At 30.8% G+C, this 27,003-nt stretch overlaps 1 protein-coding gene across 1 annotated transcript; it reads left to right on the top strand.

The window, feature by feature from the left end:
• The first annotated feature begins 6,402 nt into the window (after nucleotides 1–6,402).
• On the top strand, nucleotides 6,403–25,951 carry LOC132717001 (uncharacterized). The gene is made up of 3 exons (XM_060700356.1): nucleotides 6,403–6,789; nucleotides 18,563–18,715; nucleotides 25,586–25,951. Exons 1-3 carry the CDS (start codon nucleotides 6,729–6,731, stop codon nucleotides 25,789–25,791), a joined length of 420 nt encoding a protein of 139 aa, XP_060556339.1. The 5' UTR covers nucleotides 6,403–6,728; the 3' UTR covers nucleotides 25,792–25,951.
• The last annotated feature ends 1,052 nt before the right edge of the window (nucleotides 25,952–27,003 follow it).

Raw genomic sequence — 27,003 nt, 5'->3', positions numbered from 1 at the left:
CCATTTCTCAACAACAGTCAAAAGTATTTGTTTCGAACCTAGAATTATATTCACTATCAAAACGGAAACCCATTTCAAAAAGATTTGTAACCCAATAAATCACCAAGCAATGTCAACATCTTAAGTCAGTTGTATTTCTTCTGCGTTGCGTCCTATTTTGTTGTAAGGAACTTTATACTTACTGCCCCAAATTCAAAATTTGTATCTTCCATTTTTGCTTGATCCTTGGTTATCAACATTAATTGTCTATGAGTAAAATATTTATTCTATCGTTAACTAAGCAACTTGCGTAAATCCGACTTAATTGAAGTACGATGCTCTTTAAAGGCCCATTAATTATGCCTCAGAAACTCTATCGTTTTTATTTCGCAAAAACTTTTTTTATTTTTGGTATCTTGTTACACTTTCAAAATAACAACAACTCATTTGTCACATAGATGAACTAATGAACTATATTTTGCATTCCTTGCTCCGTTTGCAATTGGTATAATTGTAGTGATAAGTATTTTGTATGTAAGTCAAATACTACTTTGTTTACATTTAGCTACCTTTATGACACTTTACTTCAAAATCAGTGCTACTTTCTTGAGAAGTAAATAACTCATATGCTTTAAATTCATAATTAAAACATCAATAAACACACGTTGGACATTTCTGAACAATTAGAAAAAATATGGATTTCTGAGGCATAATGTTCCCTTAAGCTTGATCATTACATAATAAGAAAATGTTTATAATATTATATTATATAATATAGTATATATGAATACGCTGTTTTATGAACTATTTTTAGCATTTTGTTCTCTCCCACTCGTTTCACATGTATTCAACAAATGTATAAATGTTATACAATTTGTTGTATTCATGGACCATAAATTTCCCCTCAATGATCTTGCATTTCAATAAAAAATGCCATAAGTTTATCGTTTGTTTTATGAGCAATAAATTTGTTTGTGTACTTTCTTCCCCCAAAAGGAAGTAGAAGTTGAAATTATTATTGCAATGTTTAGTTTGGGGTATTTCAGCTCACCATTTATATATAAATATCTATAACTAGTTTGGTATACCAGTAAAGTATGGTGGTATTTGTACACTAGAATTATATGCGAAATTTCTACAAACATGTACATACAGTCGAACCTGTCGTTAAAGACCAGTCTTTGGAAATAATAATAAAAAATGTATGTGGTGACAGGTGGTCACTCGACATAGGTCATTTAGTGGATTACAATAATGACCTCTGTCAAAAAGTTTTATATTTGTATATGTATAATGAGACTTGTCTATCTGTACTGGAGACCATACACTGGGTTAGAATATGACTAAAGAGAAGGGCGTCTTTATAAATTTAAGAAATTTCATTCTAGCATACACGTAATGTTATTATATCAACGCTATAAATTTGTGGTAAACAGTTATTGAAATTAAATACAAAAAAATCAAGCTTGCAGGTTGAATATATAAAATGCCCGATTTTACATGTGTACTTTAATGGTGATAATCAGTGCATAAAAGTTAACATCGTTAATAATAATTGCGTAAATTTGAAAGGGTTATCTGTTTGTAAAATCTTGAATGAATAAATTTACGGAAAGGTAATGTAATTTTCATAAGAAATGCTTGACTTGTGCCTGTCTAGTTCAAATCATTGATTAAAGTATGTTGTAAGTTATGTAATCCTTAAAATTTTATGCAAGAAAGATTAACGTTTTCTTTACTCTGTTATTAAAATATGCAAACATAATTATTTTTTGCAGGCACCTTCTCATATTGGCTATGCATAAAAACGTTTTAACGTGAGACCTTGATTTTAAATGCGGCATAAACAAAGTTTTAAATGTAATAAACATTTTCTCTTAAAAGCCCATAGTGCTTTTGGATAGAACATGCAAAAATAATTAATATATATACTCTTTGAGTTGGATAGAATATGCACGACCTATGTTCCCTTAAAGGCCCGGTTTATTTTGGATGACCATGTACTCTTAAAGGCCCATGGTGAATTTGAATAGAATACACAGATATATAAGCAACTGTACATGTGCGTTACAAATTTTTACAGGAAGCTACTTAAATACTTATTAAATTTCAAGAAACCACAACATTTCTGCAAGATGCCTGAAAAAGTTTGTTAACACAAATTTGTGTGGCGAAAAAGAAGAATAATCTCCCTTTGGCATAAATATTTTAAAGTAACGCCCACTTTTAAAAGCAGTTCATCTAATGAATGTTTATTTTAGCCGGAAACAATGCTCGGAAAGGATTCGAAACGCTTGATCTATAATGCTAATACATACCTTTTTCGTGTGTGAAGACCACGTGACTTCAAAAGTGACAATAATTCACCATGTCAATGTCTTATATCATTTGTTCCCACGTATATTTCAAAATTGCTCTACTGCCTTACTTTTTCCCGTTATTATCTTTGGGTTTTTCAAATTATTTACACTCTATTTGATCTTTGAAAAGTGAATCTAAATCAATTTTCAACATTGTATAGGGGGGATTTATTAGCGACCATGAGTGAAAGTGCTGTAAAAATGCAAAAGAAATGTTCAAACTATTTGGGTCGTACACGTGTGTTTATCAATGGTTTAAAGACAGGAATAACATGGTGGTGACATCTTTTCGATTCTTTGTATTGCAAAAATATCGGAAATAGCTGGGGAAGAAAACTTTACCATATTATTTTGGTTAATACTCTGACACAACATTAAATATAAAGTCGCTGACCCAAAACTTTGTCACAGAGAATGTAAGCGGTCATTTTCAAGGCAAGGTTCATAGCCATGTCATAATATTTTGTTGTTTTTCATAAGCGAAACTTAACTCAAAGTGTTACGTGATCAAATGTCCGATGTCATAATTTTGTCATCTGTCGATATATTAATTCTTTTATAGACCTTTTTTAAGACGCGACCCGTTGCAATATCATTCTTATGTTGATTTAAATAAGTCCCTTATAGTTTCTTATATTCATGCATTACCCTGAATGCATAAATGCATAAAAGTTCAAATTAATTGCTGATATTCACTTTGAATCGGTAATTTATTTAAATTTTAGCTTCTAAACTGTTGAGATTGTTTAATACTGATAAAAACTATTCTTTCGGAATCGCTTTTTTGACCTACACTGAATACACATGCGCGAAATGCTACTTCCGTTTCTAAGGAAATAACGTAATGTAAAAAAGGTCAATATTAAATCGGCATTTAAATTATGCCTATATATCTAAGAAGACTGAGTAGATTTTGATCAAATTTTACAGGATTTAGTCTTCGGTGGTCCTCTACAAATGAATACTAGTGAATAAGCAGCTCATTCGAGTTAAAATTAATGTTATGTTTAAAACCCTTTGCAAGAAACTCATAGCAGTCCAGAGATTACAGATTTGATATGCAACATATCTTAAGGGTAAAAGTTTTTATTTATCTTTGTCTATATAATAACATGTATGCCGTAATGTCAAAACCGACTCAGCCCTTTAAAAACGTTTTAGCTACTTTCCTCCATATTATATACTCAGGTAAGCGATATATTAGTAGGCCAGTCTGATATTTATCAGCTACGCTTCAAGCAAAACATCAGATGATCTGAGCTTGTTTTTTGTTTTTTTTTGTTTTTTGTTTTGAAACGTTATATGTATCAGTTTGACATGGGTTTAATTTGACATACTAACATCAGATGTTTGGTATATGAAGGTCACTTAAAAATTAGATCAGCAAAATAACAAGTTTTATGAGTTAGAAACTCATGTTTTCGATCTGCTTATAGTGTTCATATCGTCACCTTAGTGCAAGAACGGATTAAAACCTAATATTATTTAATAGAGTTAACCCGTTACTGCACAAATGTGATAATGTACATTGTAATTTGACGAGGAACAGCTATTTTGATGAATTTAGCTTGTTTTTATAGAACTTTTGAGAGACTTATATATGTTTGATAAGTTGGCATTTGGTTAGAGTCAAACTGACATCAGGTTGGCGTTACATTGACTTAAGTCAAGGTGAAATTATGTTGGGTCACACTGGCATAATGTTGTGGCAAAATGGCATACGGTTGTGGCAAAATGGCCTAAGGTTGAGGCAAAATGGCATAATTATGGTTGTAGTAACATGGCATAAGTATGACACAAAATGGCATTAGGTTGGATAAAATGGCATTATATTGAAACAAACTGGCATTATGTTAAGTGAATATGGCTTCATTCATTTTGTTCAGTCAATATTAAAAATTTTTGTGGATTCGCAATTGTGTTAAGTTGAAGACTTTATGTTTGGTTGTCGTCATTCGAATTTCTTTGATAAATATGCAAAACATAATGCTAATTTGACTAGTTATCTTGACCCAACATTATGTCATATTGACTTAACTTCATGTCACACTGACCAGACATAATGATAAATTGACTCTAACTTATACTAAACTGTCTAAACACCTTTATACAACATAATTTCACATTGGCTTAAAATATTGTAAATTTAGCCATATATAATGTCAAATTGACTCAACCTGGTGCCGACTAGACCCATGTTTATGTCATTTTAACGCATGCCATATACAGGTCTGACCCATCGAAATGCCATGTGGGTTTAACTTTATGTCACTTTGACAAAATAGAATGCAAAATTGACCAAATACGATGCAAAGTTGACTCGACCTAAGTTCCTCTTGACTCAACATAGTGAAAACTGGGGAAAACATTCTAACTGACATAACGCCAACTTAACTCAACAAAATTACAACTGATCAAACAGGCAGTTATGGCGTTCCATATTATATTTTGATGGTTTAAAACTTTGAATACATGTATACTTAATCTGTTTAATGTAAGGACCAATCGTTTGACCGTTGTCAGAAAAACGACAGTAACAACAACGAAGACGGCGACGACGACGACGACAACAACAACAACAACAAAAAGCAATCATAGCGCTCAATATTCTATATGTATTCAAAATGATAATAGTAGAGACTGTTAGACGTTACTTTCTTTACCGAATCCAGTTTCTGTTTCGGGAGTGTAAGAAATATTTGAATTTGAAGTCAAGCGTTTCATAACTTCCTTGAAAATTGTATTGAATATCTTTTCACTGAGTTTTTTGGGCAAATACAATCATGTACTTTTGTTTATGTAAACATGTCAAAACAGAATTTTCAACTGTTAGCCTGACGGGTAATCAGTTTTTGATATTAAAATATTGCGTTAAATTACTCTTGCCTTGTTTTATAACTTAATGTCGCAAAATGGCCCTCTTCACATTTGGCGGACATAAATTTCAGTGTAAGATATTCTTACGAAAGTGGAACATTGTTTAGATAAAATGTAAAGTGTAAACACACGGAAGTCAGGGACTTAGCTATCGTTCCATTCATTTTAAAAGAAAATTTAACAAAATTTGAGATAAGATGACCTCTATTTTTCTCGCTTAAACCACGATCTGGGTTTTAATTAAAGTGTGATGGCCTATAATACAATAGATAATTATGTTGATAGTATTTAATATCAGACATCACAATAAATCACGAAATAATTATACATGAACATGAATTTTGTTTGCAATTGTGAGATACATGATTAGATGTAACGCATATTTATATAACAGATACTAGAACAAAATATTGTTGATCATCATATAAATGTTCATACTAACTCACTTAAAACTATTTCAACATTTTTGTTTTAGCAATATTAAATAGGAATATCCAAATGATACATTTCTATTGTTTTTATCAATATTTGAAATACTTATGGAAATTGTGCCCCTTTGTGGACCAATCCACTTTAAGCTACTTGTGACCTTACTTGACCCGTGGGATATACATCATATTGAGTATAAAAGCTATAGATAACCTACATCATAATTATAATAATTAAGCCTTGGAGTGTTTTCAGTGTATGTGACAATATTAATTTGGGGGTTATAACCTTTGAGTTTGACAACCTTTGTTGTTATGATGGTCTACTTAGTATCATCTTTAAAACATTATGTATACATTTATCTTGGATTCAAAAAAAAAAACAAGGAGATCCGACGAGGAGGAGGTTACCTTTATTCAGTTCGAAAAAACAACAAATTGATTTATTAATCTGATTATGCGTAGTCATGAAATAACTTTCATCAGCCAGCTCTTGACCATGCGAATACATATAAAGCGAACTGACTCAAAAGTATTTCTAAATATTTATGAACACAAACGTATTTTTCATTTCTGCCTATCCATGAAAACCTTGACTTAATAGATTAAGGCAATCTGATTAAAAATTTTGTGGATGTGCGTATCTTTGTATTTAAGATAATTTTATAAACGTTTGTAGATTAAACCTTACATTTATCTTATCTCCCCTGTGCATTTATATAATGATAAACATTTCTGACAAATGACCAAAAACAAAGTAACATAAAAGGTGATCTAAAACTGTAACAAGATTTAAACGTTTTGCCACCAACGTTTATTTAACATTTTTGCGTCTACAGTCATTGCGCGTGCCCAGGGCCCAATTTGCTGATGAAATTAGCGCGCCATCTGTCGACGTGTTGTCATTTGAAAAAAAATCTTCCCATGATTCAATACTGAAAGGTAGAACGCTCCAATCGGATGAGTAAATCGAACGGGCTTTATTTGGATTGCTTAAGCGGAGTATTCGCTGAAATGTAATAATGACGCGAAATTGGGTAACGCTGATATGAATGCGTAAAAACAAAATAATTTTGATACTAAAATGGAGAAAAAGATTGTGTTGAGTAGCTTTGCTATATTTGGAATATTAATTACACAAACAAGTACGTATACATATGTTTAATACTCAGAATTCTCTATCAGTTTCATTTTAATTAATATTATAAAGTAAACGCCCGAAATAATTCAGGGATATAAACTTTATATATTAAAAGTACACTGTTCTAATTCATCCACTGAACGAATTTACCTTATTTTTACGGATATTGATCGGAAGATTTATATGTCGTATAAGATTATCTTATACTTAATGGCTAATTTGATTAATGGGAAATATTTCACGTTACTAATGAACATTCATTTTGAGGAACATAATTTCTAACATGGACATTCCCTTTTCTTTCTTTTTTTTTAAAAAAGTCTTAACATATCTTTACATAGTTAATCAATATTAAGAAATCTTTGTGATACTGAGCAGTACTGTTATAATGGCCGACTATTTTCTGTATCGATCTTAATTTACCACATTATTTCCTCTACAGTATTACTCACCTGGTATTGATTTTTACCTGTAGCCATACCAATATATAAATGTCATATTTTTTCGAGCGAATAAAATCATACCTTTAATTGCCTTTTTCTTCTCCGCATGATTTCAGAAAAAAATGTAACTTTATTGACTTTATTTGACTGGATGGGTATAGATAAAACATAAACATTATGTAAGATTGTTCACGGGTGGGTTACATTTTTATGTAGAACTTTTATAATAAATCGTATATTTTTGACGACTAAGATTTTATTTGTTTGCTACTGCAATCTTTTACCCGACTGTTTTTTTAATACATATCTTAAAGCAGCCCGCCTCCAGATTCATGCTTTTTTTCATAAAAAATGAAAAAGTATTAAAAAGTTAATTATTGTGAAGTGAACAAAGAAAATAAGTTTCTCATTGAAAAACAGCACTAACAACCCATGTAAATAAGTAAAAAAAGTCAAAGTATGCGAAAAAAAAGCACTAACTGCGTTATTAACGCAGTACAGAAATATAGTGAAAAATTACGGAAACGTATAGCGACCACCCCTATATGTTAGTTAAAACAGAATTTTTGACAATTTATTTATTACATATTATATACCTAACCAATTTTTACAAACTTACTTGATCTGAAATATTTATCTAGTAATATCTATCGCCTCTGAATGTTAGTAAAACAGAATTTTAGACAATTTATTTAACACATGATATCTATTTGACCAATATTTTAATTGTTATTTGATATTGAATATATATTTTTTACTCAATCTGCTGTTAATATTTCTGAATTAAAATTTATGTGAGTTTTTTCTGTTCATTTATATGTATTAGTTATATATATTTGAGGTGTTTTTATTATAATATAACATATTTTACAGTTTATATTTGATAATGAGGACAGAACAATCCCACGCAATATATAAAGGAAGCAATTAAATCAAGTTATGTTGTAAATCATATATAATACGTATTTTTTCGTAATCTATCGTACGTTTTTTATCTTATAATGCAAGATAAACTGCTTTTAACTTTCTGACATAATGAAAAAATAATACACTTACATCTTTTTAAATATGTATTTCTTTCCTCAAATCATATTTACATATAACAAACATACTATAATACTATAAAAAATGTCATTTGATATATATCATATAGGGGTGGTCGCTATACGTTTCCGTAAAAAATACTGCAAAATCGGTCATACTTTTATATCGAATCTTTTTACTTTTCTTAAAATCTCAGTATACTATTTCCTCAAGTCTGATACAGTATACTCTAAATAGTTTGGTTCATCTGGAGGAATAAATCATTAAGGAAGCTGACGGGATGATAGTAGTTTTGCCGTAAAAAATGAGTGAATTTTGTGAAATCGCGTGTTTTCTGGGAACGATGTCTAAATGTACACGGAAATTGTAACCAGGACCCAGAACCTTGGAATGGATAGCAATAGAAATGAGTCAATTGTCATTGCGTTATTAATTAATTTATTTATTTAGTTTAGCGCCAAAACAGTAGTGATATGTCCAGCTTGCTTTACAGGGACATTTAGCCTGTCTGTCCCCGCAATGATGTGTATTTGAAAACATTCGAGAGGAAGTGAATTTTGAATACGTGTACAATGTATATAAAAGAAATTGATATTAACACGGATTGTGCCCAAAATTCGCGATCGAGTACTTTAAGCTTAGTCCGGGTTACACGTACTTAATCGATATTTCTAAGTTTTCGTTAACAGCGCATGTCATCATATAGTACAGTCAACGGCAAAAACAAACATATTGAAACAGCATGAATCAATGCACTGTGGAAAAAACTGAATTTTGTATTTAATGTTTTGAAAAGTGTTGGTATGAACATATAACAGGATCTTAAATATTTATTTAGTTTCGAGAACCTTATCACGTGGGATTAATTGTCTGACACAAACCACATCCCACAGTTTAAGCAGATACGACTTTTATGTTTTGCTTGAGATATCGTTAGATTGTGTACAGTTTGATATAAAAAATTTCTTCCTTCTTTAACGAATGATTAACTCTATCGCCCTTATACAGTGTATTACGTACTTTTTTATTTAATTAGTTTATAGCAAATCTATTATATTTCTAATGTTAAAGATATTTTTTACTTTTCAAAAATGATTATGTATTTATGTGGCTATATGTTATAATGTAAGTGGCTTATAATAAAAACAGAAAATATACGCACAAAAAAAGAAAAAAAAACTGGAAACAGCCTGCAAACTTTTTCTTTTTGAGAAAATATATACAATGTACCTTTTTGTCTTTTCCCTGTATTTTACAGATTTATCAACTAAATTAATCCCAAATGAATGATCAATTACAAATGAATGAGGTTGTAGGATTGATTGTATCTCGTAAATAGCAGATAAACCTTCTCGAAAAAAATCAACAACAACATATCTCAAGGGACGCTATCCTGCTTTCATTTGAAGAAGCCAGCTTAAACCTTTTGTGTAAATACATGTATAACATCCATGTCGGGTTCTTGCTTTAAACAATATTTATTTTCAATAAATTGCTAAAATAATGTTACATACAAAGTACACACAAATATATGAAATATTTACAGAGAGAATTTCAAAAAAAAACAAAAAAAAAAACAACAACAATGTATACCGAAATTAATAAGTATACTTTACAGATAATCTAGAACTTGAAGCTTATGCTAAGCCTCGCTTCTGATTATGATGCAAAGCTGTTATGATGGCGAAAAAGATAGAGAAAAATAAATCGTGAGTTGGTTCATTGTAATTATTAGATTATAAGTGTCAGCGGGTATATACAATTCAGAAGTAAATATTTAAATAATTACCTTCAGAAAGAAAGGGAGAATGGTTTATGCAAGGGTCAAGGGTCAAGTCAGGGTGGGGTATTAATCATTTGAAACGGCCTGTACGTCGTGAACCTGTGAGCTATTTCTTAAACATATTAACCTAGACCTAAATAGACTTGTTTCATTTTTCAATCTGGACAACAGGCTATGCATGCTAAGGAAATTTTGTATGGACCCTTTTTCTTTCTTTCCTTCCTTTTTTCTTTCTTTCTTTCTTTCTTTCTTTATTTCTTTCTTTCTTTCTTTCTTTCTTTTTGGATCTTTCTTTCTTTCTTCTTTCTTTCTTCTTTCTTTCTTTCTTTCTTTCTTTTTGGAAGGTCTAATAAGAATGATTTTTAGACACATTTCTTTCAACATTAAAAGCGTTTTCGCTGGCTTTAATACAGTGTATTAACTGTTATGTTTGATTTCCTTATACGTACATGTATAATATATACATGTACATAGATGAATTCCTTTAAGTTTTGAAAGTAAGCCTTGATTTGGAGGAGGGTGACTCTGCATGAAATAAATGTGATCAGGCTGGCTAATTTACATGTCTACCTACGCACGTTTCTCTGTTTCTGTTATCTGTACATCAAACATTCAGTTTTTGTTTAGTTTTGTATTTTACAATCAATTTGTGTCACATACTCTATGTTACCACTCTTACAATGTTTAGCGGCTTGATAAGAAAATGTAATGAAAGATTAAAGAATTTGTTGACATTTTGTGAAAAAAGAAACACTCCCGCGCCTTTTTCTTTATTCTCCGACAATTACATTAATTTAGTTTACAAAAGAAAGTTGAGGACTTCGAAATATCTTCAATATATTAGTGGAGTGGGGCCCATATATTTTATCAAAATACATGCATAGTAATCAGACGTGTGAACAATCGCATTTTTTCGGCCCTTCCCGCCAACTTCGGATATACTGGTAATACAAGACATATTGTGTATTTTTGCGATCAGTCTTTTTTTAATCTAAAACCTCTAAAATTTGCAATAAATGACGTAATGTCAAAAGTTGCATTTTTATGCACTATTTAAAATATTGATAAAAAAGTAGAAATGTATCATTTGGATATTCTTATGAAATATTACTTGAAAAAAAATGTTGAAAAAGTAAAGTGCTAAAATATGAACATTATTAGGATGAATAATAAAACTTTGTTCTAGAACATTTTAATATCTGCTAAATAGATATACATGTATGCCATATCAAATCATGTAACTCACACTTGCCAACAACATCTATATATACATGTATTTCTTTCGCGGTGTGTTGTTTGATTCTAAAAAAATATATCATTTATTGTAAATTACAGGCCTACCATTATAGACCAATTCAAGATTATGTGCATGTTTAACATATAAACGTAAAATAGCTGTAAAACCTATACTCTATTGAAATTTAAATTAGCATGCAAATTCCATTCATTACTTTGAAAATGAACCTATTTTTCTAATGGCGATGAAGTTAAGATTTAAGTCAATCTGATTCTCGAACTTATCGTCTCGTTCGCTTTGACTATAGTATATAATAAGTCTGATGATTCCTTTTCCACACTTGGTCAGTGGGAGCCCGATAATTTTAAGTCCAGTTGACATTATATACAAGGGTGACTTCATTGTGTGTGAGGAATGTTTCTTTTGGTTAGCAAGCTAAGTCAGCATTAACTTTCACCAGCCTCCTACACCCTCAGTTTTGATTACTTTCTTTGAAAGCTCTTTATTATGATATTAATTATTTTGTATATAGTGAATATACTTTTCATATGAAAATTTTGTTGTTGTTCTTTTTCCAACTACACAATACAAACATATTCCTGTAATATATAGTTGGTAATACTTTGGCAATCTTTTCATTCCAAGACGAAATTATTTTCTGGAAGCAATACTTATATTGGCTTTAATTCATAGTTTATCTTAGTATAGACCTAATAATATTGTTAAACGTACTGTGTGATTACTGTTGAATGAGACCATGTAACACACCAAAGTTGGCTTGATCATGTTTAAATACTTGTCAAAGCCAGGTTAGCTCTACTCTAAAAAATGAAAGCAGTAAAAAAAGTAATAAAATCTCGCAGTCACATTTTTAGCACCGTTATTTGGGCCTGAGCCGCTTTTTCTGTAAGCCGAGTATAGTTACAGTGAACACGTGCTGGGAAGAAGTGCGCGTTGAACTTAATTTACAATCATACTTCATGCAATTTACAACAGTTTTTATTCCTTTGGCACACAATACGGGTTTTATTATCATTAAATTACTTTTATTATCATTGATTTACGGACACAATAAATAATGAAAGTATGACGATCTTGCGGTCTTACTTTTTGCTCTTCTCAAAACCCAAATGAATGGCGCTTTTTCTTTCATACAAGGACACAATCTCACTTTCCCATCAATAATATGGTGTTTTTTTATGACACGAAATCACAGTTTGCTAATGAAGTAAACTATAGCATTGTATTGCTACTTTGTGAGTCTATTGGGGAAACACTTCTGCGTTCTTTGCATTTAGTAAGTTTTTTTTTTGTCTTTTATTTTTTTATTTTTTATTTTTTTTGTAAAAGAATGTCTTGAGATACAACTATAAAGTATAAAGATCAGTATAATTGTCAACGTCCATGCAGAGGTATAGGACAAATTTAGCAGCAAAAAAGTTCATACAGAATACAGACTAGGCAGAAAAAAGCATCATACGTACAAGTGGCATAGAAGAAAGAAAAAAAATATTATTATCATTTCACAATGTAGCTTTGATAAAAAAGTCTGATTTATTATTGTTATTTATTTTTATTTATTTATTTATTTATTTATTTATTTATTTATTTATTATTTTTTTATTTTTTTTGTAACTAAGACGTTCGGTCAAGACTAATGATGCAACTTTTATAATTAAGATCATGTTAGTGCACAAGACACTTACATAAAGGTATTCAACCCATTTCAATGTACATCAAAACACTTACGGACATTTACGAAATATACCGAATTCGTACGAGCTGTTGCAATGCGGAATACCATTTACAAATCTATTTTACGTGTTGTTTTGTTTACTTCTACAAAAAATGTACACAATCTATTTCAATTTTAATTAGCAAACAATGATATATCATTGAGATTTATTAAAATCTTAAAATTATTACAGTAATATTTTATACACTGCACAGTTAATTAAAACAATATCTACATGACGAAAAATAAGCACGTTATCGTATCAATGACATGTTACATTGATTCAGATTGTGCATAGGGTTTATTTTTGGCTAAACTCAATGGCCAAACATAAGGAAACTGTTGATTTATTAATTATGCATTTTTATATTGGTTATCTTGTTCATTTTTGTGATGATAGTTTGGAACTTTAAACAAACATACTCTTTAAGAGCAGGCCGTAAATAGTATATGATGCTCAATCAGAACACCTCGGCTATTATCAATATTATCCGAAGTTTGATGGAAAGGACTGAGAAGATGCGATTGTATATGGCGCCATCTGACGTAGGATCGAATGTGGACATATACCTGACGTTATTCTTATAAATAAATAAATTAATAAAAAATAAAATAAATAAACATGAATACTTTAAATTATTAAATATGTTAATATTCTTTTCGAATATGAAAGATCAATATGAAAAGCAGATATTTCAAGATGGCACTCCTCACCCACCGTATTAATTTTGTGAAATTTTCAAGATGTATCTACTTGTAGCGAATTGTTTATATTTCTACTTAGTCATTTTATATTTAGTTATCGTGTTTTGTTTTTGTACATTTTGAGTGAATATGTTTGTGACCGCTTATCTTGTACTTTAATGGCCAGGAATGAGAACACAAACGAGCAATATTGGTTTATAGGTCAAAATAAACATTCATTTATCCTGGCTAATGCTAGACTTTGGGTAGTGACAGAAAAATGTCCATAAAAACTGAAAAATGTGACATTGGTATAAACTGATATGATCATTCGCTGCTAGTTAGCCACTATAATATTATACACGTGACCTATAAATATCAAAATGGAAAGAGACGGGTTTTTACTTCAACTTAAATGCTTTTCGTTTTACATCAAAATTAATCAAAACATTGAAATTATTTTTGTCACGGTTGGTATTGAATATAACATACATTATACAACTTATTTTGTTTTAAACATCTGGAGGATACGTAATAAAATAATAATATAAAAGTAACACATTCTGTTTAACCACAGTATATATAATAACCCTGGAGTCAGTATTACAGTCCAGGATATGATTCGTAATATTTTTTACATCGGCTAAATAGATAAATTGCTAAGTTTTTTTAACGATTTGTGGTTTGACTGAAGCATATTTGCTCATACTATATGCATAAGTTGTTTTTAACCATTTATAATATTATTAAAAATACATTTAAACAAAAAAATGTAAGCGTTCCTGCTACACGTATGCATATTTACATTTCAATTACAAAATAATTTATCCAAATATTTAATTCAGCTTGGTCTTCACAAGATTTTTTGTCATCTTTTTTTTTTTATTTCGCTTGAATCTGAGTTTTATCATGTTTACTTATAAAATTTCACGGCTAATGCAAAGGTAGACAGTGAGGTTTTTTTTAGATAACATTGCAAAAATATGTATGCAAATATATGGGTATCTTTAAACTGATCTAACTGTTTCGAGCTATTACGCCTAACATCTGAAAAAAAATATAAAAAAATGGACTAAGGTTCATAATTATATGACTAACATTATCTTTAAGCTGTCAAAATGAGTCAATTTTATCTTGTTAGTTTGGTTTTCCGGTCAGTTTATTTGTATTATTATGTCAAACATTTAGCTAATCTCCCTGTCCGTGTCTGACCTATTTAACTTCGAAACTATCACGATCAAACCGGTCTGAAATGTACGAAAGTGTTATGCGATTGAAGATGAGTTTCATTTTGTGCTGGAATGTAAGCTTTTCAATATATTTCTAGATATTATAGGCAGAGACATAGTATGATGAAATTTATTGAACTAATAAAAAAAACGGGGAACACACAATTACTTCATAATAACCATTATAATTGTAAATGTCACTTAGAAAAAAATCAAGAGTTACTATAAACAGTGATTAAAATACAACACTCTCGTAAATATAACATGTATATTTACATGTACATTTATATAAGAATATTATTTCCATGCATTGTTTTTGTCTGTATACATTGTTTTTATATGTCTATATGCTGTACCATGCATACGACTAAAGAAACTTTCTGTTCTGTTCTGTTCTGTTAAGAAACATGCTGAATGGCGGTTTTACTAAAATTGAACTGAAGTTATATAATAAAATGCATGTAATATGCATTAGAATTCAGACGGATTTAACACCTGCAACATTTTATTCTGCTTAACTGAAAACGAATGTGCACATGATTGTTCCATTATTTAAATTAAGGACGATCTCAACAGCTGGAATGAAAACTTTTTTCATAGGATAAGGTAAAATGATCCATGATGATCTTTGAATATAATTACACAAATATTTTAGCGGTTCTCTTTTTCAAGCTATTGGTCCTTATTTTTCAAGGATCACAAAAATACAATGTAAAACATATGAATTCATGATATAACGTGTTTGAAGTTCTGTAAACCTGTTTTCTAATTAAATTTGCATAATGTAAATATAAAGAAAGATCTCTTACAGTTATTTTAGATTCAGACAATAATCAATTAGTAAATTTCTGCAATGTATGCCTTCTATAATAGTAGCGTCTAAGATATTTGTTTGCGGAAGTCATGTAATGAAAAAGTGAAACTCGTTTTCAATTTGCCTCGAAGGTCAATTATTGCATATTGTTTCATGTCTAGGTATGCATCTTTATCGTCCCTCTTCAATATAAGCAACTATGTATCTGCACTTAGCAGGAAAAAAACGCAAAAAAGCAAGAAACAAACAAAAAACTCCGGCTCCAACTTTTGTTTGACATGTTTTGTTTGCATGATTTTGATAAATCCTGTCCTTTCCATATTTCTTTATCAAAAACCATTAACCATTGAATTTGAAAAGTAAATAAACATGGGAACTTCATGAATGGCAAAAGTGTAAGTCAAACAAAAATTCACAAATTTACAAAAAAAAATGTAAATATATATTTCCAATAAGGCATAATTGCATATGTTGATTTATTTTTTAAGGCGGGAAAACTCAGTTTTATAAAAAAAAAAAAACCGGAAAATAATCATACACGTGTGTAACAATTTCGCTCTAGATTTGGAATCACCCCAGTCAAACGTGGTATTATTTATTGATCAATATTTCTTTTCAGAAGTCGGTGCAAAAATACAAAAACACTGTCTAGACTTGACATTGCCCTTGAAAGGCAGTTATTTTCTTTTTTTATATTCACATAGACTATCCATGAGTTTTGTATGTCTTTCCATTTTTGGCTGCTTTAATTTTGAGAATAACTTTCATTGTATATTAATTATGAAAGACTGTATGAGCCGCGTCATGACAAAATCAACGTAATGCGTTTGCGACCAGCATGGATCCAGACCAGCCTGCGCATCCGCGCAATCTGATCAGGATCCATGCTGTTCGCTTACAAACCCTATAACAAGTAGTTATCCCGGATGCGCAGGCTAGTCTGGATCCATGCTGGTCGCAAACCCACTATGTTGGTTTTGTCGTGACGCGGCTCGTATTTTGAACGTATCTATTATAAAGTTTTGCAAATCTCTTATGAATGTTAAAACAACTTGTAGTAATATGGCTATTTATGGAGAATTGGTGAGTTATTCATTGTATATAAATAGATATGTGCGTTTTATCAAATTCTAATATATTTGTTAGCAAAAAAAAAGTGTATGAATATTTTTGTAAATGTATAGTTAAAAGAAATAACGGGGCTTATCCAGTTAATTACCTGATAGATTGTTGTCTTTTTTTCATAATTATATTTGGAATAATCCATTCTATAAATAAGTTCCATTTGCTTTTTCAAAGAAGGGTCATAGATACAAAACTGGCACACACAGTTAAAGGGATGTTCAACCTGTTTTTTTTTTTAATTTTAGATCTATGATAGAGACATTCAGTTTTATTAGTTATATACCTTTAAGCGTATAGATACAAAAAAGAAAGAAAACACAATCTTTTTCATCTCTTATGTGAAGGTATCTAGTGAGTATAGCAAGATGGCAAAATATAAAATAGCTTATTAAGCAGTTATGTGTGAAAAGTTTGTATCAGTGCATTTTTCATCCAATTCTAGATCTAGCTCACTTGCGTGTGTTCACTTGCGTCTATAAAATATGCAGACACCAAAAATAGTCATGTTTTTTTATTTTGTGTCTCAGTCTGTATGTTTTATGTCTGTTTATGTCTGTTTCCACGTTCTTTTATTTATGTATGTATGTATGTATGTATGTATGTATGTATGTATGTATGTATGTATGTATGTATGTATGTATGTATGTATGTATGTATGTATGGATGGATGGATGGATGGATGGATGTATGTATGTATGTATGGATGGATGGATGGATGTATGGATGTATGGATGTATGTATGTATGTATGTATGTATGTATGTATGTATGTATGTATGTATGTATGTATGTATGTATGTATGTATGTATGTATGTATGTATGTATGTATGTATGTATGTATGTATGTATGTATGTATGTATGTATGTATGTATGTATGTATGTATGTATGTATGTATGTATGTATGTATGTATGTATGTATGTATGTATGTATGTATGTATGTATGTATGTATGTATGTATGTATGTATGTATGTATGTATGTATGTATGTATGTATGTATATGTATGTATGTATGTATGTATGTATGTATGTATGTATGTATGTATGTATGTATGTATGTATGTATGTATGTATGTATGTATGTATGTATGTATGTATGTATGTATGTATGTATGTATGTATGTATGTATGTATGTATGTATGTATGTATGTATGTATGTATGTATGTATGTATGTATGTATGTATGTATGTATGTATGTATGTATGTATGTATGTATGTATGTATGTATGTATGTATGTATGTATGTATGTATGTATGTATGTATGTATGTATGTATGTATGTATGTATGTATGTATGTATGTATGTATGTATGTATGTATGTATGTATGGATGGATGGATGGATGGATGGATGGATGGATGGATGGATGTATATATGTATGGATGTATGTATATATATACATTCGTTTCTTTTATTTGTTTCTGTATACGCATTCGTGTATGTCTGTTTACACGTTCCTTTATGTATGTATGTGTGTATGTATGTATGGATGTATGGATGCATGCATGTATGTATGTTTGTTTATTTGCACGTTTGTTTATGTCTGTGTGTATGTCTGTTTCAACATTCGTTTCTTTTATTTTGTTCTGTATACGCATTTGTGTATGTCTGTATGTCTGTTTACACGTTCGTTTGTCCCTAACGTTCTTTATTTTACAGACTTATTATTCCTGATTTCAGATGCCTTGTCATGTTACCAGTGTAATATATTTATTCGCGGCTCCCCGTGGCCATGTGAATCAGAACGGGGAATGAAGGAAGTGTCGGGCTGTTATGCTTGTCTGAAAACTTTCACTCGAACATATCTCCATAACACTTTCCACGACGAATTATGTAAGTATTCATTCATATAATACAACTTCTTATAGGCATCTCTTTTTATTTCTTCATGATTTCAATGTCGTGACAAAGAATAAAACTGACTGGCTGTAGTAACATCTAAACTGTTAATGTCATATTCCCCAGCGTTCATTATTGGCGGGAGAGCCAAGTTCGGCACTTGAGAAGAATCACACGAATTCCGTAGGTAATTTGAATAACTGTCTGCCATGAAACAACCCAACGTCTCTGGTCAGATTCGAATCCACCATAGTTTCAAGGCATTCACTTGAATGCTTAAGGACTTTAGTCAATTGTTAACTTTATGTATGGACAATTTCACTATATATAGAAGATATCAGAAACCCTATAGAAATCTGATGTCAAGATCATTGAAACTTCACGAATGAATATAAAAATATAGAAATACATGTATATTCATTCTTTACAAGTTCTATAAAAACGATCTAAAATGTATTCATGGTTTTAATTAGATGTTAAAAATGTGCACAATAGCACCCTCTTCATAAGTTTTTTATTATTAATTTTGCTTTCCTGTCCGAATCAATGTGTCTATTGAATATCATGCTACAAGTACTAAAAAAATTATTAAAGGGACTCCACTGAGGTTTAAAAGCCTAAAAACATAACATTTGAATTTCTTACATAAATGAGCTGGGACACTTTAAACAAAATATATGCAGTGATAGTTAAGAAATATACTTTGAAAGAAAGTGAAAATCGTATTTTTATGATTTTCTTAGCCCGATTTTAGTGAAAAACGTTTAAACGCTTTTCATTTTGGGTCATTTTTTTTACAATTTAAATAATTATTCTGGACAAACGAAGTGCTCGAATGATCTGAAATTTTAGACAAAGATAAGTGGTCTAAACCTACATCAAATGGTACATTTATTTGGAAAAAATATTTTCAGTCCCATCATGTCAAAAAACCTCAGTGGAGTCCCTTTAATATCAAATATTATGCCGGAATAGTAGCAAAAATTCAAGAGTGAGTCCATAAAGTTTACAGCTTACTAAACTTATCGAACTGTAATAACTTCAGTACAAACTAAAAGTACCGTTTGAATTATATCTTTCACACCACGTCATTCTTTTCAATGCATAAGAACTTCTTTCATTAGGCTATTTAAAAAAACCCTAATGCGCTTTTAGTGCATTAAGGGTAAATTTAAAATTATGTCAGAATTTTTTTATCGAAAAATGCGGATGTCACGTGATGTAAATGATAAAATGTATCAGACATATATGAACATGAACAGAATATATACTTTAGAAATTATAGAAATGAGTCAACATGACTCTTATTCTTTATAATTAAGCATGTATGGTCAAAATACATGCAATATACAAATCATCGTCTATTGATATGTTAATATTGCATAAATATAGTATATATATGAGTACATTTGTAGTTACATATAATTTGCATTTTTCATTATATTAAGCTTAATATACATATGTATGTAATATTATTGAATTACGCTCATCTGTTGTTGTATCCTATATATTAAACTAGGGTGAGCTTGAGGCGCTTCAATCAAATTTCAAATATTCATGCGCACGTTCCGGATGATAAATCAAGCGGTGAATTATGGGTAATGCATACAGCTATCTAGTTGGCCATTTAAATTAAATCAATCTACTGACTTGCCTGAATAAATTTACGATATTTGTAAGAAAATAAGACAAATTGTCTTAAACAAAATTGTCTTAAATAGACCATTACTTTGAGTTAACCTCGACTGATAAAGTCGCAAGTGTTTAAAGGTTTTGAAAAAACGTTATTTAATTGTTATCACTTTCGTTTTTGTTGCATAGTTCATGTTTCCATGGTTCCCAGTCTTTGTACGAAATTTTCGCGCTCATTTAGCAGTGAAAAATAATCTCATACGCTTGCATTTTTATTGCAGAAAGTTGTTCTATATTTGAAACAGATATTACGTTAAAGTTCGACATTATAACGAAACTAATGTGATCATTAACTTGTTAACTAGTCGTAACATCTGAATAATGTTCGCATCAGATTATTTTGCAGAACAGAACACAAGGGGGAGAATCACGCCGTTCGTTACCCAAACAAACAAGATGGCGGATGCAGCCAAAAAGTAGGTTTTTCCCTTTTTTCTCTGAAATTCGTGATGTTCTAATGTAAAGGTACATATAACAACCTTCTACACATTTTTCCTGGCACACAGGATGTTATTTCATGATGTTTCGTCCCGTACTTCATCTGAAATGCGCGTCACCAGATTCGAAGCGAGAGAATTTTCCACCGGTTTGATCGTGGTAACGTACGGCTTTTTCTCTCAAATTCACTGTTTCTTTTACATATATGTATATTAACTGAAACCACTGACTTAAAAAAGTTGTAATATGTTGTCAAGTAAGCAATCATGCCAATTCTGGCTAGATTTACTGCTGTAAATATTAATATCGGGGCATTTTCCGGAAATGATAACGTATGGCGCACAAAATATCAATGATAACGTACGGCGCATTTTACTACTTGGTGGATTTCCATTTGTCCAATCAGCTGATAATGAATTATTTTTATGTAGGAAATGATAGATATCTGAAAAAAATGTTGGTCCGGTCAGAAATAATTAATTGAACAATGCTGTACTATCGGAAATAGCTGGAAAAATCTTTCTAGCTGGTGGCATAATATATATTCGTTGTTAATATACCAATTAAAACACACGTGTATAGTTTGAGAATATTTTGTATAAAATGCAGAATGGGAAGAAAAGTCTCAACTTTAAGGAAATATTTGTGTGTTGTTGTCTTTACATTAAATTTCGCCAGTATTGTGCGATAATTATGGTCTTATCCCATAATTGGAAAGAAGAAACGCATTCAGCAGAGCAAAAATGTTAAAAAGGTACGGACGGCTTGATATATTTTCTTTTCCAAAGAAAAAGTCTAAAATCATTCCTAACAAATTTCTGATAAGGAAATCTTAATATTTGAACCCCTCAACATTTACAAAACGAAAATTGATTGCGGCTAGCTTACACCCAGATGAGATGAGCCTGTGTTTATTCAATATGGTCGCTCATTGAAAGAAAAATACATAACAGAGAAAAATGAATGAATGTAGGTTCTATAATGAGTTTATTGAATGAGTTAGAAAATAATGTTATGCGAAAAACTTAATTGAATTTAGTTAATAAAAAGAATTCTGTTTATTAGACGGGCGGTTAATATTGAAAGTTTGAAACGCTACCATTTAGCGTGACGTTGTGAGATATAATTACGCGACATAGCCTCAGAGTTTTTTTTATAATAGTAGACAGTAGACATTTTATTTTATTCCATTTGGCTTTAAAGCCAATGAGGACATAAAACATGCATAATAACGAACAGTTCATATAAACATGTAACCCTTTCCATTATGAGCATATTGTGAAAAATGGCCGTTTTTTATTGAAAAGCCTCCTGTTACAAGTTCAAACTGCTATGAAACTTTGAAAAATGTTTCAATACTAATCAAACTTGGCAGGACCATTGCCTTTGTAGCGACATGCTCAGTCTAAAATTCCCTGTTACCATGGCAACATGGGGACATCTCAAAATTGCCATTAATCACTATTTTGCCTTGAGTTTTTTCCTCAAAATTTTTTTCAAAGTGCTGCAACTTCTCAAGGGATTGAGATAGAGTCAAAGGCTTTTCAGCGTTGGTTACACGTTACCTTATGATCGACCGGGGGTCATTTTTAGCCTCTCGCAAGTCAAAAATTTTCTTGGCGATGAGGGGACTACCGCCCCTCTTCAAACCCCCCAAACAGAAGGGGGCACATCCCCCTTCTGGCAACCCCCTGATATATCTTTTGGATGGGGGCGGCGCCGATAAAGGCTCACTTTTTTTAGCAAACGTTTCTCAAACGAAAACATGTGTTGGGGTCCAAAAGGACATTTTTTCACTGAGGCCTAAAAAGGGGGTCGAAGTGTGTGTTGTTTCGCGTATATATGAGGTTAAAGGGGTAAATACCAGCCGAAATTTTCTGAAGGAGTAATATTATGAATATTTTCAAAATTGATCTTTAAACCAGTAACTTATAGGTCTCTTGTATTTACATATACATACACACGTATACATGTACATACATACAAAAAGCATACATTACATGAGCTATTAATGCAAAATATTTGTAAATAAATCGATTTTTAACACAGAAACGCAATTAACCGTTGTTTATACATATATCCTAAAAAATGAAGGTACCTTCGCATCAATTGCGGATTTCATAATTGTAAATAAAAGGAACGTCATAAGTTGATCAAAACAATTACATGCAAGAATTTGCCTATCATATTCTGGCGTTTTTTCCACAAACGCCCCAATAAAAACAATAATTTCTTTAAAAAAAAGTATTGCAGGTATCAGCAATAAAAGAGTGACATTGGAATTTGCTTATTTATTTCTAGTGTTAATTATGAAGTTTCAAATCGTATTTGGATTTCGATGTTTTTTATCTATGCCGGGAACCCGTCTGAAACCTTTAATGCCAGACCGCTCATGTGCTTAAATGACGTCATTATCTTTATGGAAGAACGATTTTAAAAATTATTACGCTACTCTTAAACTATTGTTAACGAAGTATATGTAAGTGTTCATCCGTGTTGTTCTATTTCGACGGGGCGATAGCGACCGGAGAATATTTCTTATTTCTGTAGAACAGCTACGGATGAATACAAACCTACTTAGTGTCAAGCTTTATTTGGCTTCATTAGTATTAACTTTATTTCATCACTATACCTGTCCATTTGCCACAAACGCGGTTCTATGAAAGTACTATGAAAAATAAAAAGGCTGATATGAACGGACTTTGATATATCATCGACTTTTGTTCTTCTATTCTATGAAAATTTACACAATTTTTTTCTAAGAAATACAACGCTTTCATTGGATGACAAATAAAGCTGGACACTAATATTATCTATTTCAGTTTCTTAATTTGGTTCTACACATCCACTTATGTCTTGTAAACATAACTTTTCTACTATAAAGAAAATCAATTAATCAGAAAAAAATGCGCCGTACGTTATCATTGATATTTTGTGCGCCATACGTTATCATTTCCGGAAAATGCCCCGATATTAATATTTACAGCAGTAAATCTAGCCAGAATTGGTATGATTGCTTACTTGACAACATATAACAACTTTTTAAAGTCAGCGGTTTCAGTTAATATACATACATGTATAAAAACAGTGAGTTTGAGAGAAAAAGCCGTACGTTACCACGATCAAACCGGTGGAAAATTCTCTCGCTTCGAATCTGGTGACGCGCATTTCAGATGAAGTACGGGACGAAACATCATGAAATAACATCCTGTGTGCCAGGAAAATTGTGTAGAAGGTTGTTATATGTCCTTTAACATCAGAACATCACTAATTTCAGAGAAAAAAGGGAAAAACCTCCTTTTTGGCTGCATCCGCCATCTTGTTTGTTTGGGTAACGAACGGCGTGATTCTCCCCCTTGGAACAGGACAGAACAAATTTGTATACATGAACTTCTTAAATAGATTAATAACTCAAAAAGGAGACAATTCACGGATTCGGTAAATTGACGCTAAGCTAAATTAAAAGATATCACAGGACACATAATGTACATATAACCTGTTTTGTTTTTCATCATAATAGTATTTTTTTTCAAATGGTCAAACTTGAGATGCAAATGCTATGCTGAATGTTAATAAACTTAATTATTACGAAAACCGCTTGGGTAGCTGAGAAGTAAGAGCGGTTAGAGATGTTGGAAGTCCAAAGTCAAAGTCTTTGTTGCGGCGGGGAAATTATAGTCAAATTGCGCTCAGCTCAATAAAAAAAGACAAAAACATCGTGAAAATAGCAAATTTATTATCATTTTAAAATAAAACAAATTTTTATATTTATCAAGGCAACACAGAATTAAAGCCAATCATACTGGTTGGAACTGGAAAAGATTAAAATTGACCTGTAGAAACATTTGTTTCCCATGTTTGTACAAAATAAATAAACTAGTCTCTCTCTGATAAGATAAAACACAGAAAAGTACTTTATCAATAAAGTGTTTGAAGATTTTACCAAGCTTATAAACATTTAACATTTTAGTTGGATGACTTAAATATAGAACGCTAATCTTAGATGATGAAATTTTTGAAACAGGCATGTATCTCCTCGAATTCAAGGTCTTCAGCTGAAAATTGTTATCTTTATATGCAAGTTCAACATTTCGGTCCCATGACGTGACGAGTCCGAATTGTCGTCCGTTTATTTGTTATCGTTCAAAATTCATGTATGAAGATGATAACAAAATATTTAATGAATTTCGAGATGATAAAATGAAAAAAATATATACATGTACCTAAATTTTCAAACCTATTCATTTCGAGTGTGATTGAACGTTACGTTATGCTACATATAAAAATGCTATAATTAAAAAAATGAAATGAAAAATGATCTACTTTGAAAAAAAAAACATCTTGTAAACGCTTGATAAATACTAAGAATTTAGCATGGGCAAGCATTTGTTTCCAAAATGTTTCTTTTTGTAATACATTTTAAAATTCCGTGCTAACGGATATAGTAAGATATGTGTGTCACAGTTGTATGGAATATAATATCTATACAGAAATGTTCAAATTTAATAATCTGGTCATACACTTTGGTAATATTAAAAAGTAATCAAAGACCCTGAAAATAAAATACAAATTAGGACAAGATCTGGAAAAATATGCCGTATGGGTGGTCCTGTGATTTGTATTGTAGACAAAGAAATGGGTTTCATCAGCTTATTTCACTATTTGTACAGTCTAGCATTATAAAGTTTATCATTTTTATGACTTTATACTGACTGGTTATTTTATATTTTTCAGATACCAAATACGAGTCTAGACTTTGTGTTAAATCCAGAGACTATATAAAGGAAGAAGGGTGCCATCCACACGAGACTAGTTCTGGATACATGAAACGGTGTTTCTGTTACAGTGACTTTTGTAATTCATCCACACGCGTTCATATAACCATGACATTAAGTGGTATGTGCCTGAGTCTTGCCTTGTTTTTGAAAAGAATGATGTAGCTGTTTAAGAAAAAGGAATTCCAAATATATTCAATGCCGCCTTCAATAAAATTTAATGGAATTTACGCCAATATCTAAATGACTTTTTTGTTGGAATTCAATGGAATTATTGAATATTGAATGAATAAGACAAAAAAAGATTATTTTGAACAACTACTACCCAAAACCCTATCAATTTCCTCATTTCCATTTTACAACCATTTTTAAATTTTTTTTCAGATAAAAGCCGACAACCCATTTTAATTGGAAAAACAATAAAGTGTTACCCCCCCTTAAAAAGAAAAATTGCTTTTTTGGTATAAAAATAAAATACTGCATTAAAGCAGGTGGGCCAATGTGTACAGTCGTCCCCAGAAATAGAAATTTCTAAAATCAAAACGTGTTTGGTCGGATTTATGTTTTAACTAAAGTTTCGTGTGCATCAAACTTGGATTAGAATTGTTTCTTTAAAGGCAGTTGTAATACAACATATATATGGAAATTTACAAATAGCTTTTCGAAAATATTTGGAGTTGTTAAAAACGGGAAAGTTGCTTAACATTGCACTCATGCAAGGACTACAAAGACAAATGTCAACCTGACAGGGAAAACAAATGACTTGTATTGACGTTTTTATGCATTAGTCCATATCTATATATTATTTAGATTTTTCAAAATGGGATGTATAATACGTAGTTGATCTTTCTTTTTTCGTATTTCAAAAGAAAAGTTAAAGGTCCCCGCCACTAGATAAGTAAACAAAAATCATCAATTTAATAAATTTCATATATAGAATAGAAGGTTTTGAATAGAATAGAATGAAATTTATTTCCAATCATGGACCATTACAGGCACATAATCACATACTAGTAATAATGATATTGTGCAAGATGTATGAAACTTCGCACATTTTATAAATGCGAAACATGACTGTGGCGTATTTTGATTGTTTTCATATATATCCTACGTACTCCACCATATATCTACCCTTCATGATATAATTATATTTCCCAGTTTAACGGGTTCTAGTTATTTTTTTTTATATATTTTGACACATTGAACTTTAATTTTCTGGCGATAATAAATGCATTCGGCTCGCTTTAAGCAAATTATTGCGACATTTGACTTAACATTTACTATTTTAAAAGATTTCATAAAACAGAACCTGAATCAGGTGACGTGCTGCTTTAATATAATAACCTCTAACCGATGATAGAGCTTGAATATTTTACT

Source organism: Ruditapes philippinarum, unplaced genomic scaffold (genome assembly GCF_026571515.1).
Source record: "Ruditapes philippinarum isolate M1 unplaced genomic scaffold, ASM2657151v2 ctg2667_1_1_1_1, whole genome shotgun sequence".
In the NCBI taxonomy this organism is placed as follows: domain Eukaryota; kingdom Metazoa; phylum Mollusca; class Bivalvia; order Venerida; family Veneridae; genus Ruditapes; species Ruditapes philippinarum.
This window is presented reverse-complemented; position numbering and strand designations above follow the sequence as displayed.

Excerpts from the sequence above, each read along its gene's own strand:
- LOC132717001 (XM_060700356.1), top strand. The coding sequence starts at position 6,729 with ATGGAGAAAAAGATTGTGTTGAGTAGCTTTGCTATATTTGGAATATTA. Across the intron at positions 6,790-18,562 it reads AATATTAATTACACAAACAA|ATGCCTTGTCATGTTACCAG; the intron begins GTACGTATACAT and ends TCCTGATTTCAG. Across the intron at positions 18,716-25,585 it reads CACTTTCCACGACGAATTAT|ATACCAAATACGAGTCTAGA; the intron begins GTAAGTATTCAT and ends TATATTTTTCAG.